Source organism: Sminthopsis crassicaudata, chromosome 1 (genome assembly GCF_048593235.1).
Source record: "Sminthopsis crassicaudata isolate SCR6 chromosome 1, ASM4859323v1, whole genome shotgun sequence".
Taxonomy (NCBI): domain Eukaryota; kingdom Metazoa; phylum Chordata; class Mammalia; order Dasyuromorphia; family Dasyuridae; genus Sminthopsis; species Sminthopsis crassicaudata.
Genome location: NC_133617.1, coordinates 62,396,925 through 62,413,156, shown reverse-complemented (window position 1 = coordinate 62,413,156; position 16,232 = coordinate 62,396,925). Strand labels below are relative to the sequence as shown.

The following is a 16,232-nucleotide window of genomic DNA, read 5'->3' as shown; positions in this document are numbered from 1 at the left end:
TTCTGGGTTGGGGAACTGCTGACTCTTTTTCAGGACTGTTCATCCATCTTTGGTGTCCACTTTCACCCATCTCTTATCTATGGCCCAAGAAGCTATAGCATGCACAGTGGCTATACTCCAATAAATCCATCTCAGCAAGTGAGCTAAACAAGGTTGAGGATTACCTACCAGTCTCAAATCTGTCAGTGAGTTAGGGGAATGTCTACTGCAAGCATGTGAAGCCTTCCTCCAGTGGAATGGGTAGAGGAGAACAATTTGTTCCATTGGCCATGAAGATGGTTGAAGCAGGTGCTATGAGCTTGATCAGATATTGAAGGAGCCAAAGTCATCCTCAATTATCTTGAATTGTGTTCTGTTACTAGACTTTGATAATTCTGAGAGAGTGAGACTGAGGACTTTGTGCAATTCTGCCTTAGATCCAATTCATGTGCAAATCAAGACATCCCCCATCATCCACTATTTTACTCCAATATTGTGGTGATCTCAATTCTCTTTGAAAACAAAGTGCAAACAACAATTGGGGTGAAGTAGAAAGAAAGAAAATAGTCTTTAGACTTTAGACAGTGAACTTGAATTTGATTCCTTGCAAAATTCAACATATAGAGAAAGAAATAGGGATCATTAAAAAATAAGCAGTGGGATTTAATAAGACCAGGTCATGTCAAACTAAATTTACTTCCTTTCTGACAGGGTTACTAGACTATTAAATCAGGAGAATTCTGTAGGCATAATTTACCTATATTTTAGCAAAGCATTTGACAAATGCTCTCATGATATCTTTGTAGAAATGATGGAAATAGATGGGCTAAACAGTGGTAAAATAGAATTGGAATTGACAGGCACCTACAAAGTAGTCATTAATGGCTCAATGTCAGCTTAGAAAAATAATCTCCTACTTTCTCCCCACTATAATCCATTGCATTGGTCTGACTATATCATTCCCCTACTCAACAAACCTCCCAAACTCAACAAACTCCTAATCATCTCTTGAATTAACACTAAACTTTTCAGGATGGCATTTGAAGTTTTTACAATCTGGTTGGTTCCTATCTTTTCAGAACTTTCTCCATATACTCTATGACCCATGCTTTGTGATATGGTTCTCATGATATTCCACCTCCTATATCCAGGCTTTTGTGAAGATTGTTCCCCTCACCTCCTTAGCTCTTACAATCTCTCTTTTCCTTCAAAACTGAACTGGATAGTAATCTTCAGGAAGTGTTTCCACATCCAAACAACTGCTGGTGCCTTCCTCTCTAAAGTTACTTTGTCTACCTTTTATGCAATATGTATGCGTGTGTGTGTGCATGGGTGTATGTATGCACATACATCTATATGGGCAGCTAGATGATACATTAGAGGGCTGGAGGACTTAGAAAGATTCATTTTCCTGACTTCAAATTTAGTCTCAGACAATAACTAGTTTTGTGACCCTGGGCAAATCACATAATCCTGTTTGCCTCAATTTCCTCATCTGTAAAATGAACCAGAGAAAGAAATAGCAAGAAAATACCAAATGGGGTCACAAAGAATCTGACACAACTGAACAAATATGCCTATATACAATGGTATGTTAGAAAGACCCAATTGTTTAAGTTTAAATGTGAACATTTGTACCTCAGAAATATGAAAATGTTATAAATGAAGAATTTTTTCTGTTGTTTTGTTGGCTGTCTAGATTTAAGTGATCAAGAAATTGTAAATGCAGTTTAAACTTAAAGTGCATCATTCACACATTTGCTCCCCCAGAAAGCCAATTGTTAAATATTTATCAGCTCACCTCTACCTACACATGTATCATTCCTTTCACTAAAATGTAAAGATCCTTGAGGATCTTTTTGCCTTTGCATCCCCAGAGTTTAGTACTGTAACTGGTATATACTAGATGGGTGCTTAATAAGCATTTGTTGATTCTGAGAGCCTTAGGGTTCTGGGTATCACCCTATGTAACATTTTTATCAATGACTTAGATGAAGCCATAAATGGTATACTTATCAGATTTGCAGATGGCACAAACTGGAAGAGATAGCTAACACATTAGATGACAGAGTAAGGATCCAAAAAAAGAACTTGACAGTCTGGAACATTGGATCAAATCTGATAAGAATAAATGTAATAGGGATTCAGGGTAAAAAAAATGACAAAAAAAACCCTCCACAAATACAAAATTGGCGAGATATGGCTAGACAGTGGTGTGTTTGAAAAAGACCTGAAAGTTTTAGTAGACTGCAAATTCAATATGAATCAAGAGAATGAGATATTCAACTCATAGAAAACCAAATGAAGTTTTGAGTTATATTAAAGATACCTAGGGAGGTATCAATTCATCTGTACTTTGTCTTGGTCAGACCAAACTAGAATATTATCGTGAGTTCTGGGTGCTACTTTTTAGGTAAGAAAGTCATTAGTTGGAGCATATGTAGAAGGAGACAACAAGGATGGGATAGTTGGATTGGTAGGAGGAGTTGAGGTTTTTAGCCTAGAAAAGAGACTTGGAAAATAACTGTTCAATTACTGGAAGGGCTGCCATTGTGAAAAGGGTTTAGACATCTATAAAATCATCAATTTAGGGCTGGAAGGAACATATAAGAAAACTGTGGTCTAGGGAGTTTGAATGATTTGCTCAGGATCACACAGCTAAAAATTGTCTGAAGCAGAATTCAAAATATGTCTTCCTAACTCTAAGTCCAAGGCCCTATACACTATGCCATACTGCCTTGCCACTTCTGTTTGGTCTCAAAGGACAGATCCATAAGCAAATATTGTAAGTGGAAAAGAAAAGAATTTCAGCTTAGCAGAAGGGAAAACTTTCTAATAATTAGAGCTAACCAAAAATGGGATGTCTGCCCCAATAGGTGATTAGTTCCTCCTCAATGGAAGTCTTCAAGTAAAAGCTAGCTGGCCACTTGTAGGGGATGTTGGAGAAGAGTTTGTTCCACAGACTGAATTAGATGCTCTCTGGAGTCTTTTCCAAATCTGAACTTTTGAGATTCTGGGAATTTTGGTTCTTCAGTTTAGAGTCTCTTACAGGACAGAGGTGCAATAACGGATGTTTTCATTTTGTAACATTAGAGATATAGTTCAAGGGTGAAATTTGTCCCTAAGGTGTTTGGGAATTTGTAAGAAGGGAGAAGTAGGGCAATAGAGAGAGAGGAAAGAAGGAGCCATTTAAGAATGGGGGATGGGAAGGAGTGAACAAAAGGATAATTGACCTGAATGTTCCTAACATATTGGCCCTCTGTTTGGGACAGGGAGGCAAATTTTGTTTCTCTGTGGGATCCACAATCTCTCCCTGTTAGAGGAGAGCTTATGTTAGAGCTGAAGACACTTGATCCCCAAGACACCTGCTGACAATGTCCCATGCAGAGCCAGCCATGATGCCCATATTCCTCATTTAAGAACCCCTGGGATTTTGCTTTCCATCCATCGCCAAGCCTTTGCCTGGGAATTGGGCTTGGGGCCAAGGCTAACAGTTTGGCAGAACTGGAGGAGGGGCAGGCTAGCACAGTTTTTGTCAGGGGACACCCCCTTCCAAAGAAAGGATGGAGCCCCAGGCAGCCCAGAAGAGAGTTCTGTGTCAGAAGGAATGGGTGAGCAACCCCCTCCTCAGGGAAAGAGGGAGCGCTTCAGTGGGTTCCATTGGGGGCCAGCTTGTTGCCCAGGGACAAGAATGTGTCTAGCCATACAAAGAGGAGGAGGGATGCTGAAAACCCGGTCTTGCTCAATGAGCTATTTATAGGCCAGATTTGGGAGTTTCACCCTCCCTGTCTCCTAGGTTAGTGTCCACCTTTTCTCATTCTTACTCCTTCAGTTCTCCCATCTCAGACTGTGCTGGGGGTGGGGGAAACTGGGAGAAGATAGTGATGGAAAAGAAATAGGGAAATGGACTGTGACTTAATCTTTGAAAAACCAGAGTTATGGCTGAAGGGAACAATAGGGAGTGCTGGAAGTTGGTACCAGACAGAAGTCTGTCATCTGTTTCTTACCGATTGAAATCTCAATCATCTTTCTGGTAGAGGATGAGAAGAGGCATCAACCTCTCACATTCCCGCATAATCAAATAGCCTTCCTCAGATACAGAAAGGACCACAAGCTTCCTTCTTGATTCAGATGGACAAAGACACACATCAGGATTTACACTTTTTCAGAGAGTCATGAAGAGGCCACTAAAAAACTTAAAATATCACAATTAGAAATCATTTAATTTTCCCCTCTGGTTTTTACAAATGAGCAAACTGAGGCCGGAGGAGTCAAGTAACATATCAAGGTCAGAGACATGGCTGGTAAATGGGACTGTGCAAAAAAAAAAAAAAAAAAAATCCAGAAACACACAAACACTCCCCTTAATCTCCCCCGACAACATACCCACACCACACTTTCCGACAAATACAGGCTGCTAACACACGTGCTCTGGCGCTAGTACATAATCAGACTTCTCCAGACAGGCAGGCACAATACCGCCAGTGTAGAGCCGTACAGAAGGGGTAAGAATGAGGCTCCTTTGGTGGGGGCCTGGGGTCGCTAAAAGTAAATGGGACCCTGGCTTCTCAAGCTCAGTCTCAGAGCTTTCTCAAGATTGGCCTTAAGGTAGACACACCTACCCAACCACTCAGCCCCTCCTTTGTCCTTTTACCTCCTTCCAAAACCCAGTAATTGGGCTAGAGAAGCCTGAGGTTTGGGTTCCAGCCCCACCGCGACCCCCAACATCAGACCAAGGGGAGGTGGGTTGAATTGAGGGATAAGGTCGGAGACGCATATTCGGTCCTTCCTGAAGAACAGTCGGGTGAGGGGTGGGGGGAGTCTCTCCATCACTCCCAGGGCATCTCCAAAAGAAGTCTCTGGATCGCAAGGAGGGAGAGGTGGGGGGAACGAAGACTGAAAGAGAGGGAGTTTAGAATGGGGAGGGGGGCATGAAAGGGGGGGGCGCGCGTGCAAAGCTGGCAACGCATGCGCACTCCAAACCCGAATCCTCTTTATAAAAAAGGGAGAAGGCGAGGAAACCGCGGCGACAGACCCTGGGACGCGAGGCCCCCAGCGCCGCGGCCACCTGCTGGGAGCGGGGAGTGCAGAGCTAGCTGAGAGCTAGCTGGGCCCCCGGCGGGCGGACAAGCAGGCAGCGGTGCAGCGGCCGCGGGCGCCCCGGCTAGCCTGCAGCCGGAACCTGAGGCTCGGCCGCTTTGTGCAGGGCTCCCCTTGACTCGCTTTTCTCCCCTGTTCCCTTCCCCCGATGCGGAGCCGCCTACCCGCCCCGGCACCGCTCCGCCTCGTAGGCGCTGCGGGGATGCACCGGCGCTAGGAGCGGGCGCCGCCGCCCCCTTGGCCCGCGGGCGGCCGGACCCACGGACGGCGCCGCAGGACGAGCCCATACGCAGGTGGGTGCGCTTCCCGGATCTGGGCCTGAGACGGGGAGTGGGCGGCAGACTGGGGTGGGACGGGGGAAGGAGCTCCGTCCGGAGTCCTCTGGTTTAGCGGACAACGCAGGCTCCGATGCCCGCCCCGTCCTGGCAGCCGGCTGAATTCTGCGAGCTCTGCCCGGCCCGGTTAGAGGTGGGGATTCTAGAACTGGGCCAGCTGTAGCCCCTGATTTCTTTTCCTGGGACCCTGAGAAAGGGGAGTTGACAACCGACCGTCCCTAGAGGCAGCTGGCTCCTGGGACCCGTGAGCGGCACTCTCCATCCCCATCCCGCCAGCTCCTCTAAGGTGCTTCTTGAGCAGGGGAGCTTAAGCCATGTCTTCATTTCCCACCCACCCCGGCAGTGTGCTCGAGGGTCGCGGGGGGGGGAGGTATGAAAATGGAGGAGCCCACCAGTTAACAGGGATAGGAAGGTGGAGAGGAAGAAGAGTTTGGGAACGGAATTGTTAGAACAAGAACGGAGGGCGGGGGTTGGGGTCAGCGATTCAGGGGATGGGGAACACGGCTGGTTGCCCAGAGAGAGGAGGGGAGAGAAGCAAATACTATGAGCTGGGAAGAAGGACGGGAGGGAGGCAACCCAAATGAAGGCAACAGCCGGTTCACCCAGGATCCTAGGTGATCTGGGTTAGGACTACTCAGGAGACCCCGGGGTGAGATTGGGATTAAGGGATCAAGTGAGTGGAAGAACCGGTCAGAGGTGGCGGAATTGACCCATGCTATCTTGATACAATGGATTCTTCACTCTATATAGCCTCCCTGTGTAAGGGGCAGGAGTTCCATCTCTTGCCCAGGCCAAGGCAAAGGAGAACTTTGTGGTGGTCTATATTGTCTGGGTGGTCTAGGGCCTGAAGAAAACACCTCTGGAAAAGGGAGCTGGAAAGAAATCTGCTTGGGGATGGAGATGGAGAGTGTGAAGGGAGCTAATGGGAAGTGCCATAGAAGCTCCTTCTTTTCAGGCCACATCTAGCTGGGTGCCCTTCCAGCAGCGGCATTGGGAGCTGGAAGGACAGGTTTTCCAAAAGGAGAACAGTCCAGACTGACTCAGAGGAAATAGGAGTGAGAGACTCACCGGACAACATATAACGTATCCCTCCGCCCGCTAACCCCTCTGCCCCCTCCATTTCTCACCCTATGTCCTGGTAGATCAAGAGCGTGGAAGGCTGGGGTTGATGTTGGGTCAAGGGGACAGCCCTAAAATACCAATTAGAACGGGAGAGGGAAGGAAGTGTCTGAAAGGACCAGCGGAGGGCTCAGGCATCCCCATCTGGACACTTTCAGCCATCACCCTTCTTTCTCCTTCTCTCCCGGCTGCTTGGACCAGCCAGCTCCTCCACGGAGTACCCCTGGCCAGAAGTCCTCGAGTGGACCGAGCCTGGGCTTTGTTCGCTTATGGGGCTTCCCTAGCGATATGCCTGCCTCCTGCTGGTGGCTTTGATTGGAGGGGTGGATTTCTTAAGCTGAGCAGCTGCTGCTTCGGCTTCTTAAACCACTGCTTTTGGGTGAGGGAGAGGATGGAGTGGGGGTGGGGTACTGGAGAAAGACAATTAGTACTAGAGTACGGAAGAAACTAGGTGTAAGAGAAGAGGTCACAGATTTCAGCAGTCATCCCTTCTCTAAAGACATACCGCCCTCCCTCCTTCCCGAACCCCTCCCCACCCCAGCCCTCCTAATCTCTTCGTTGCTGGAAGTGCTGGAATGATTGTACGGACGTGTGTTGAGGGGTGTTTTAGTAAGAATATATGTGGTTGTGACTGTGTGTGTACACGACACTGCAGCCATGTCTTTGTGTGTGAGAGGGTATGTGTCTGCTGGGGTGTGACTATGTTAGGATGTGTGGTAATGCTTCTTGTGTTGGAATGGACAGATCCCTGGACTTGGCATCAAAGAAACTGGGTTTGGATTCTGGCTTTATTGCTTTCCTGACCTTGGTCCAGTCACATGAATTCACTGAGCCTCAGTTTCCCATCTGAGTCTTTATATTCCCATGTAAAAATGAAAAGCAATTATAGATCCCTTCCAATTCTCTCTCTCTCTCTCTCTCTCTCTCTCTCTCTCTCTCTCTCTCTCTCTCTCTCTCTCTCTCTCTCTCTGTCTCTCTCTCTCTGTCTCTCTCTCTCTGTCTCTCTGTCTCTCCTTTCTCTCTCTCTCTCTCTCTCTCTCTCTCCTCTCTCTCTCTCTCTCTCTCTCTCTCTGTCTCTCTGTCTCTCCTTTCTCTCTCTCTCTCTCTCTCTCTCTCTCTCTCTCTCTCTCTCTCTCTCTCTCTCTCTCTCTCTCTCTCTCTGTCTCTCTGTCTCTCCTTTCTCTCTCTCTCTCTCTCTCTCTCTCTCTCTCTCTCTCTCTCTCTCTCTCTCTCTCTCTCTCTGTGTGTGTCTCTCCTTTCTCTCTCTCTCTCTGTCTCTGTCTCTCTCTCTCTCTGTCTCTCCTTTCTCTCTCTCTCTCTCTCTCTCTCTCTCTCTCTCTCTCTCTCTCTCTCTCTCTCTCTATTTGTGTGTAATTATGTTTCTTGGCTTGAGACTGTGTGTGTGTGTGTATGCAAAGAAAATTATCCATGGGTTGTGACAATGTGATTCAATGGTGCCCAAGAAGAGTCCAGAATTTGAGGGCCATATCTTTCAGTCTTCAGGAACCTCCCTGGGATTTTCTGAAGCCAAATTGGCTCCAATATCTCCCTGCGTTTCCATCCCTTAGCTGGTGGACAGTCCTACCTCCAGGATTTTTCCTGGGGTCTTTTACACGCTATTATCTGCCCAACTTGAGATACAGGGGATTTCCAAGGGGACTCTGGTAACCTGAGAGAGATTGGGAGGGGGAATCGGGTGGTGAATGTTTCATCTCTATTCACCAGCCTGAAGATTAAATTTCCTTGTGCTCTACAGTTTGTACTTCTCTCCAGAGTTGCTTCCAGCCTTCCCTGCATTCTTTCACACACAGAAAAATACAGATGCAAAGAAAGCAGTATTTCTACCTATAAATGCACACAGTCAGAAATGCATCTTCCTCAACTCCTTCACAAAAACACATCAAAATCATGCTTTCACACAGAGACACATGGACATTCACAAATGTTTCCCCACAAAGGTACCTTATGGATATATAATCCTTTCTATCATCTCAAATACATATACCTTCAGAATTAGGAGGTCAGGGAAACCCAGTTAAGAGAGAGAACTGGATATCTCCTCTAATCCTCATATCTTACCCCTCCCAACCCCCCCCCCCCCACACACACACACTGTCATTTGCTCAGAATTGGACTGGGTTCCAGCTGAGGCTGGTCTCCAGCTCCCTCTTTGCCTCCACTTGCATATGCATGAATCCTATGAATTATTCATGAGATGACAAAACCCTTCACAGCTGTGAAAATTCACCAGGACTCTGGAGTGAGGGGTTATTTTAAGAGTGTGACTTTGGGTGACTTGTGCACTCTGTGTGTGTGTGTGACTGATTGCAGGTATGGGGAGGGTGCCAGCGAATGTGGAGATGTGACTATATGACTAACAGGATGATTCTGTGTCTATGATGTCAACTGAATGACTACTTGTGACTATAGGTGGGGTGGGGTGGGGTAGGATAGAGAACGTGTGTGTGTGTGTGTGTGTGTGTGTGTGTGTTGTGTGTGTGCAACCTGACTCATTGCCTGGTTACCCCTCACCCTGAGCAAGATGGATTTTGCCAATTGATTTTCATTTCAAATGGGGATTTTTAAAAACCTGTGGGGATTCTTTTTGTAAAGTGAACACTTTTCCCAACTCTCATCACCACTTTTCTGGTTAAATCCTAACTCTTATTGTTGGCATTTCCCTAAAGCAAAGCCTACCTTTGTTTTAAAATTGGAATTTGAGTCCAAATGAGTCAAGTAGTTGAGCATCCTCTTACTAAAGATCCAGGGGAATACAAAGAGAATTCTCTATCCAGTGGGATGCTCATAGGTTAATAGTATTGTAATCTGTAACCCGGATAAGGGACCATTAGCACTGTAGTCACCCATGCCAGACTAGCCAGCTCCCAAGCAGAAGTTAAAGAGGACCCGGCTCTGGAATCAGGAAATCCAGATTCAAATCTTATTTCTAATACTTACTACTTTTTCTGATCATGAACAAATCACTACAGTTCCCTACGGCTTTTTTTCTTATCTAGAAAATGAAGGGGTTAGGCTAGAAGTCCCCTGAGCTACTTTCCAATTCTTGTTCTATAAGACCATGATCCCAGGATAGATAGAAAGGTTTATAATGGGGATGGAAGCAAAGGACTGTTCAAGTCCTTGAACTGCCAGGCTAAAGGAACTTGAACTTTATCCTGTAAATCATCAGTTTAAAACATTTTGAGTGAAAGGATCCTTTTTTAAAGTCAGTATTTTTTTCTTTTCTTTTTTGCATGCTTTTAACACAATAGAAGTTGCAATTTTAGTATCTGTTGATTGAGAAAATTACAAAGCTAGGTTAAAACTGCTTTGAATTCAGTAATGCTTTAAAAATGAATTTGTTTTGTTTAAAAAGCATCTACATGTTTTTGAAAAATAGTGATGCTTATTTCTGTGAGATATTATTCATCTTCTAGAAGATAGATTTTGCTTATTTATGAATTTGGATTTGGATTCAGGGAGCTCTTGCAAAAATTCCCCAGATCACAGGTTGGGAATCACTGCTGTGAGCAATGGACAAGTACTGTAGTTACTCACTGATCTCTCTTTCAACACAACAATCCTTTAAAAGTCTCTAGATTTGTCCTAGAATCTTAGAACATAAAATTTAAGAGTTGGGAGGGACCTTAGAGCATAGAATACTAGAGCTGGAAAAAGATCTTAGAACACAGGATTTCAAAGCTGGGAAGTACCTTCCATGTCATGTAGTTCATCCTGATGATTTTTAGAAGAGGAAGCTGAGACTAAATTCAGTTTTATAAAATACAATTCCAATAATATCAAATTCTAGTCTGCCTACTGAAGTCCAGATTCCTTATTCATTTTTTCAAGGACTTATATACTGAGACCTGATCTTTTACTTGTAACCCATATAATTGATACCAAGGGTGGGAGAGCTACTGGCTGGCTCTTTGTAGTTCCTGGTACATTAGAGTCATAACTCAAAAATTCATTTCAAATGAAGGGAAGGGAAGGACTTTCGAACTTCAGGTACTCCCTCAGTACCATGGACAGGGTCCTATTTAGGCAGGGCTCTAGCCAGTTTACAACAACCTGGAGCCATGCAGTGATATGATGCTAGGGCCATAATACAAGATCTGAAGAAATTCTTTCCCCACTATTGGATGTTCTACCCAGCTCTGAAAGTTTCTTTCTCAAAGGGAAGCCATACACTTAAGCTCTGATCCTCCTTCCAGCCTCTTTCCTGTTTGTCAAACAGGGGAAATGAGGGTAGTCTCAGCTCTTATTTCCAACTTCAAGAAAGGGATTAAAGGAACATAGAGATATGGCTTAAATCACAGATTTTGAGCTGAAAGGAACTTCAGAAGCATTGAATCCCAAAACCTCATTTTAAAGACAAGAAAGGGCAAGAAAGTTGAAATGAGTTGATTGGTCACTCAACTCACTTCCAACATGACAATCCCTCCTACTTCACATTCAGAGCACCCTCCCTCCTCCTATACCCAGGAAATTCTCAAGGATTTTGATTAGGATCTTCTAGGAGGTGAAGGATGGGGGTTAATTATAATGTACCCCTATGTCCAGGTAAAATTCTGCAAGTTGATAATAACCAGGGAGAAACCTCAGAAGAGAGGATTTAAGAGTTCCCAAGTGGGGGTAAGAGTGACAACCAGAGAGGCTTCAACTGTCTAATTACATGGATATCATCTTCTAATCTGCTTACCTCATCCACCCCAAAGTTGACATGCTCTTGGGCTTTTATGAGATTAAAATTATGACAGGAAGGATCCTTAGAAAAAAGAATGTTAGAACTAGAAGGACTGTGAGAACTTAAAACTTAGAGCTAGGCTTTGAGAAGTCATCTAATCTAATACCATTCCCCTACTTGAAAGGGGGATTGTAATTTATCTAAGATTCAATGGCAGAGCAGAGACCATAGTCCAGATCTCATGACTAATGCCTTTTTTTTTTTTCCTTCCTGATGAACTATTCCTGATTCTTTGGATATTTAGGGCCAGGATACAATCCAGGGTGGTTCCTAGCTGAGACAGATAGTTTAGATAGCAGAAGTAGCTGTCCAGGGTGGCTAGTCCCTTGTTAATTAAATGGATGCCAGAAAACAGATTCCCTGGGGACAAGATATGGATAGGAGAAAATTACAATCCCTTGGTATTGCCCGATGTTATGAATCAGGGGCAATTCTCTTTGTCCTATGAGACATCTCTTTCTTTCATCATTCACAGAACCCTGGAATAGAATAGAATCTTAGATCTTGGATTAATGGAATAGAACAATTCATTTGTTCATCAGCAGATACTTACTAAGCCCTCCTCTATGTAGCTTGCTATGCTCATTACTGAAGCAGATACAAAGATGGGCAACAATAATAAAGCATTTCTCTGGCTCTTTAAGCTTTACAAAATGCTTTCTTTAAAATGATCCCATGGGGCAAGTAATTTGAGTGTTAGAAGGAAACTAGGACCCAATGAAGGACATAACTTGGCCAGGGTTGCAGTGCTAGAGGGAAGCAGAGCTGGGCTGGGAAAGCAGACTCTCTGATACCACACTGAACTCTTTTTCACTACCCTCCTCTAACCCCTAGAAACTTATTTATGTGTAGATGAAATGGGAAAGATCCAGAGAAAGGGACTTGCCAGACTCTACCCTGAGCAGACCATACTTGGAGACTAGCATTCAATAAATACAGCAATAATAATAACAGTTGACATTTATATGAAGTTTTAAGATTAGCAAAGTACACTACATGTTATATCATTTGATACTTCACAACAACTCTGCATGATAGGTGACATTATTATCCCCATTTTTACAGATAAGGAAACTGAGGCTGAGAATATTTAAATAATTTAATTTTTTTTCTTTCCCAGTATCTCACAACTAGTAAATGTTTGAGGCAGGATTTGAACTTAGATCTTCTTGCCTCCAGTTCTGTTGTTGTCAAGCCACTGCACCATCCAGCACTATTCCAAGTATAGCCTTTTGGAGCTACCCTGACAAATGGGCATGTAACCAGAAGCAGATGACTAGGTCAGTAAGATAACAAGAGATTTTACTTAAACAAGGATTGGTTAAAGGAACTATAAATTTTTAGCTTGAATAAGAGACTAAGAGGTACCATGATAAATGTCTTCCAAGTATTTAAAAGCTTATTTTGTGGAAGAGAAATTAGACTCATTCTATTTATTCCCAGAGGGCAGAACTAAGTACAATGGAGAGAAGTAGCCAAGAGGTGGATTTGGAACTCTATGTAAGGAAAATCTTGCTAACAGAAGTGTCCAAAAAAAAATGCAATGAGTAGCCTCAGGAAGCAATCTGTTCCCCTTCACTAGAGGTCTTCAGCTGGAGACTGATCTCTCACTGAAATTGTTTTGAAAGGGTTCAATATGGTTTGGACCGAGTGACCTTAGAACATGAAGCATTGGTGCTTAAAGAGACCTTAGAGATCAAATCTAGTCAAGGGACTCTCAAAACTCTTTAGTGTCATTTGTCTCCTTTAGCAATCCAGTGAAATATTTGTATCTCTTCTCAGAATAAGATTTTTAATGCATAAAATGAAATACATATAATTACAAAGGAAACAATTATATTGAAATCCGGTTACTGAATTTTTTAAAAGTTCATGGATTCTAAGGTCAAAATCTCTTAATCCAACCACTTCATTTTAAAGATGAAGAAATTGAGATCCAGGAGTACAATGAAGCACTGACCCGAAGTCACATGGGAGTTAGTGGGAGAGAATGAACAAGAATCCAACCCTCTTGATGCTCACCCTTATTTTTTCATTTTACTGTCTTGTCTAAACCCTCTCTGGGATTAGGCATTTCTAAGTCTGAAGCAAAATTGATATCTCTAAGGTTCCCAATATACTTCCACAGTCCTTATTTATCCCATTCCCCACTAGCTCAGTGTCTTTTTTTTTTTTGCCCTATCCTCTATTGCGAAGGTCTGGTCTAGCTCCTCTTGTCAGGATAAGCAAAAGTCCTTGCCCCACGTGTGGACGCCAATTGTAACGAGCTGTCGTCTCCAAAAGCTGCTGGATCGCTCTCTGGGAAGAGATCTGCTGTGTCTACTCAAATCTCTCAGACAGATTCTTCTTCCTGTAGCGAACCGTTGTCTCCAGGCAGTTGCTGTTAACTCTTGTCCAAAGAAGTGACTTCCCTTCCTGCAGAGAGCCCCGTCAAGCCTGATGCAATTCAGAGAGTCTTTCTCTTGAATCCTGGCTCTGAATCTCCTCCAGCTCTTATCCTTCTCCAGGCCGATCTGCCCTCTGCGCCCAGTGCTGTCTCTTTTTATTCTCCCAGAGAATGGGCGTGGAATAATGCAAGGGCTTCTGGGAAGAACCACCCCAGCCAATGAGCTTTGCCCCCTCTATCAAGTCAACCTGAGTTCTCACCTTGTAACCGTCCAGAAAACCTGAGTTCTCACCCAGTAATCCTAACACTCTATAAAGCTCTAATGAAGACCAAATGAATTCTACAGTCAGCTAAGGCTGGAGTTGAGACTGAAACTGGTACTCAAAGTTCTCAAAGCACTTGCTTCTAAAAACTAGGAACTTGGATGTGGAAAATCTTCAAGAGTTAGAGACATAGTTGAGAGGGGATAGAAAAATGATCTTCTGGCTGTAAATAGAGTGCCATGACTTTCCTTGGAGCTCACCTCTCCTAAGAAGACCATATTATTTATTTGAAGAGGGACTGTGTAGAGGACAGTCATTCTTTAAAAAAAAATTATGTTTATCTTTAATTATTGCATTGCCTAAAATTTCTCTTGTATCTCTCTTCCTCCTCCTAGAAATCCATTCCCCTTAACAAATAATCATTGTTGAGAAAAAATTAGTCAAACCTGTTAATACATTTTTAAAATCTGAAAACATATGTTGTAGTCTAGACCTTTGGACCTCTTCCCCTCACCCCCATCTTTTCAAAGAAGTGAGGAAAGGAAACACATTCATTCATTTTTAAAGCTGGATTCATCATCTCAAAAAGAATAGCAAAAACTCTAGGGTGAATATTATCTTTAAGGTAGGCGATAGACTCTGTCTATTACTCTAGGCAAGTGGGGTCCAGGTTGGGAAGATTTCCTACAGGTTTTCTGATTTAGGTCAGCAATCAGTTCTTTAATATCCCCTGGACCCTATTGTGCCATCTGGAAGTTGGGGATGGAAGATGGTATTGAATGGCAAAATCAAGAAAATAAAAAAAAATAGATCCAGAGATATATAAGAAAAAAGAAAAAGGGACAGGAAAGAAACTATAACCAATATAGAAAGATTGAGACAGGGAGGCCAAGAAAGCTAAACAGAAAGACCTGGGGGGAAAAAAGAGGGGGAGAGAGAGAGAGAGAGAGAGAGAGAGAGAGAGAGAGAGAGAGAGAGAGAGAGAGAGAGAGAGAGAGAGAGAGAGAGACTCAGAAAGGGAAAAAAAACTTAGAAGTATATACAAGGTATTTGACATGGCTAGGGATGAAAAGAGAAACACTGTAGGCAGATTATGATTGTGGGGGGAAAGCAGAAATGGTACTCCTCATTACTCTGGGGATGAATAGTCACTCATTATGTTGGAGAGATACATACACAACACTGATCTTGGCTATACTTTCCAGAGCCAGCTTGCTTGGAGAACAGTTTATTAGACAAGGAGGTAGTTGAGATGGCGTAGATTGCCACTTTTTTCTTACTGGATAGTTGGGCATTTCATTCGATCTTGGGAACCATTGTGTGTAAGTAGTCTGTAAGGGGGGTTCCTTTATGGGGACAAGAGAATGGTGCTGTGTCCTATTTGGGAGGATATTGCTATATATATATGGAGGGACTTAGGGGTCCCTGCATGAGGAGAATGTGGGCTTCAGGAATCATTCTTGTGTTTTGTGTTCAGTTTCAGGGTGGGACTGAGCCTTGAGGATTTGGGAAATCATTCTTTGTGTCGTATTGGGAAAGGGGAGAAGATGGATTTCAATGCATTGTAATATGAAATCTCTTCCATAAGGAGGAATAGGAAAAAGTTGTCCAGCTGTTCTTGGGCTACATAGAGAGAAAGGAAGATCACTTTGGGATGTTATGAAAGGACACTAAGTCCCTAGGGCTGTATCCTAGCCCAAAAGAGTCCACTTGACCTCTACAGTTGGCTTCCTAGCCTCATTTTATTAGAAGAAAGTTTGAATTCATCTACTCATTACTGAAAAGTTATTAACCAGGAGATGGAGAAAAAACTCATCTTCCCTCTTCTCTCCTTCTCCTTTTCATTCCAGGTTCAGGATGGGGAGCCCATCTTTCTGGGCTGCCCGTGGCCTGCTGCTCCAGCTGTTACTGCTCTGGGCCTGGGGGCAGGGTAAGTTGGCACTTGGGAGATGGGGAAGAACAAAGGGCAGGAATGGTGGAGGATCTTTGCCCACCCTCTGTAACTCTCAGTGTTCCTATGGCATTCCTTTTTCCTTGGGTCCTGAGCCTGGTATCTGGCTGGACTGGATAAGGCCCGGGGATCTTGTCTGACTCAGAAGTTTTAGCCATTTGTCTACCTGAGTTTAAAGATCTCTTTGTACCTAGGTACAAACTATCCAATTCTATGATACGATGTCAGATTTTGCCCCAAGCCCTGACTTATATAGATCCTATTTATATCTTGTTTGCAGATGGGTATTTGTATGTTGCTTCCTTCAGTGAACTCTGAGCTCCTTGAGAAAGGGACTGGTTTTCTCCTT

The 16,232-nt window shown here is 43.8% G+C and overlaps 1 protein-coding gene across 2 annotated transcripts in view; it reads left to right on the top strand.

Moving 5' to 3' along the window:
• Positions 1 to 5,004: 5,004 nt before the first annotated feature.
• NCAN (neurocan) overlaps positions 5,005 to 16,232 on the top strand; it is a 62,141-nt gene continuing 50,913 nt past the window's right edge. For both annotated transcript variants that reach the window (XM_074307056.1, XM_074307045.1), the window contains exons 1-2: positions 5,005 to 5,372; positions 15,783 to 15,862. In XM_074307056.1, coding sequence (XP_074163157.1) covers positions 15,790 to 15,862 — 73 coding nt within the window. In that variant the 5' untranslated portion in view covers positions 5,005 to 5,372; positions 15,783 to 15,789. The remainder of the gene's footprint in view (positions 5,373 to 15,782; positions 15,863 to 16,232) is intronic.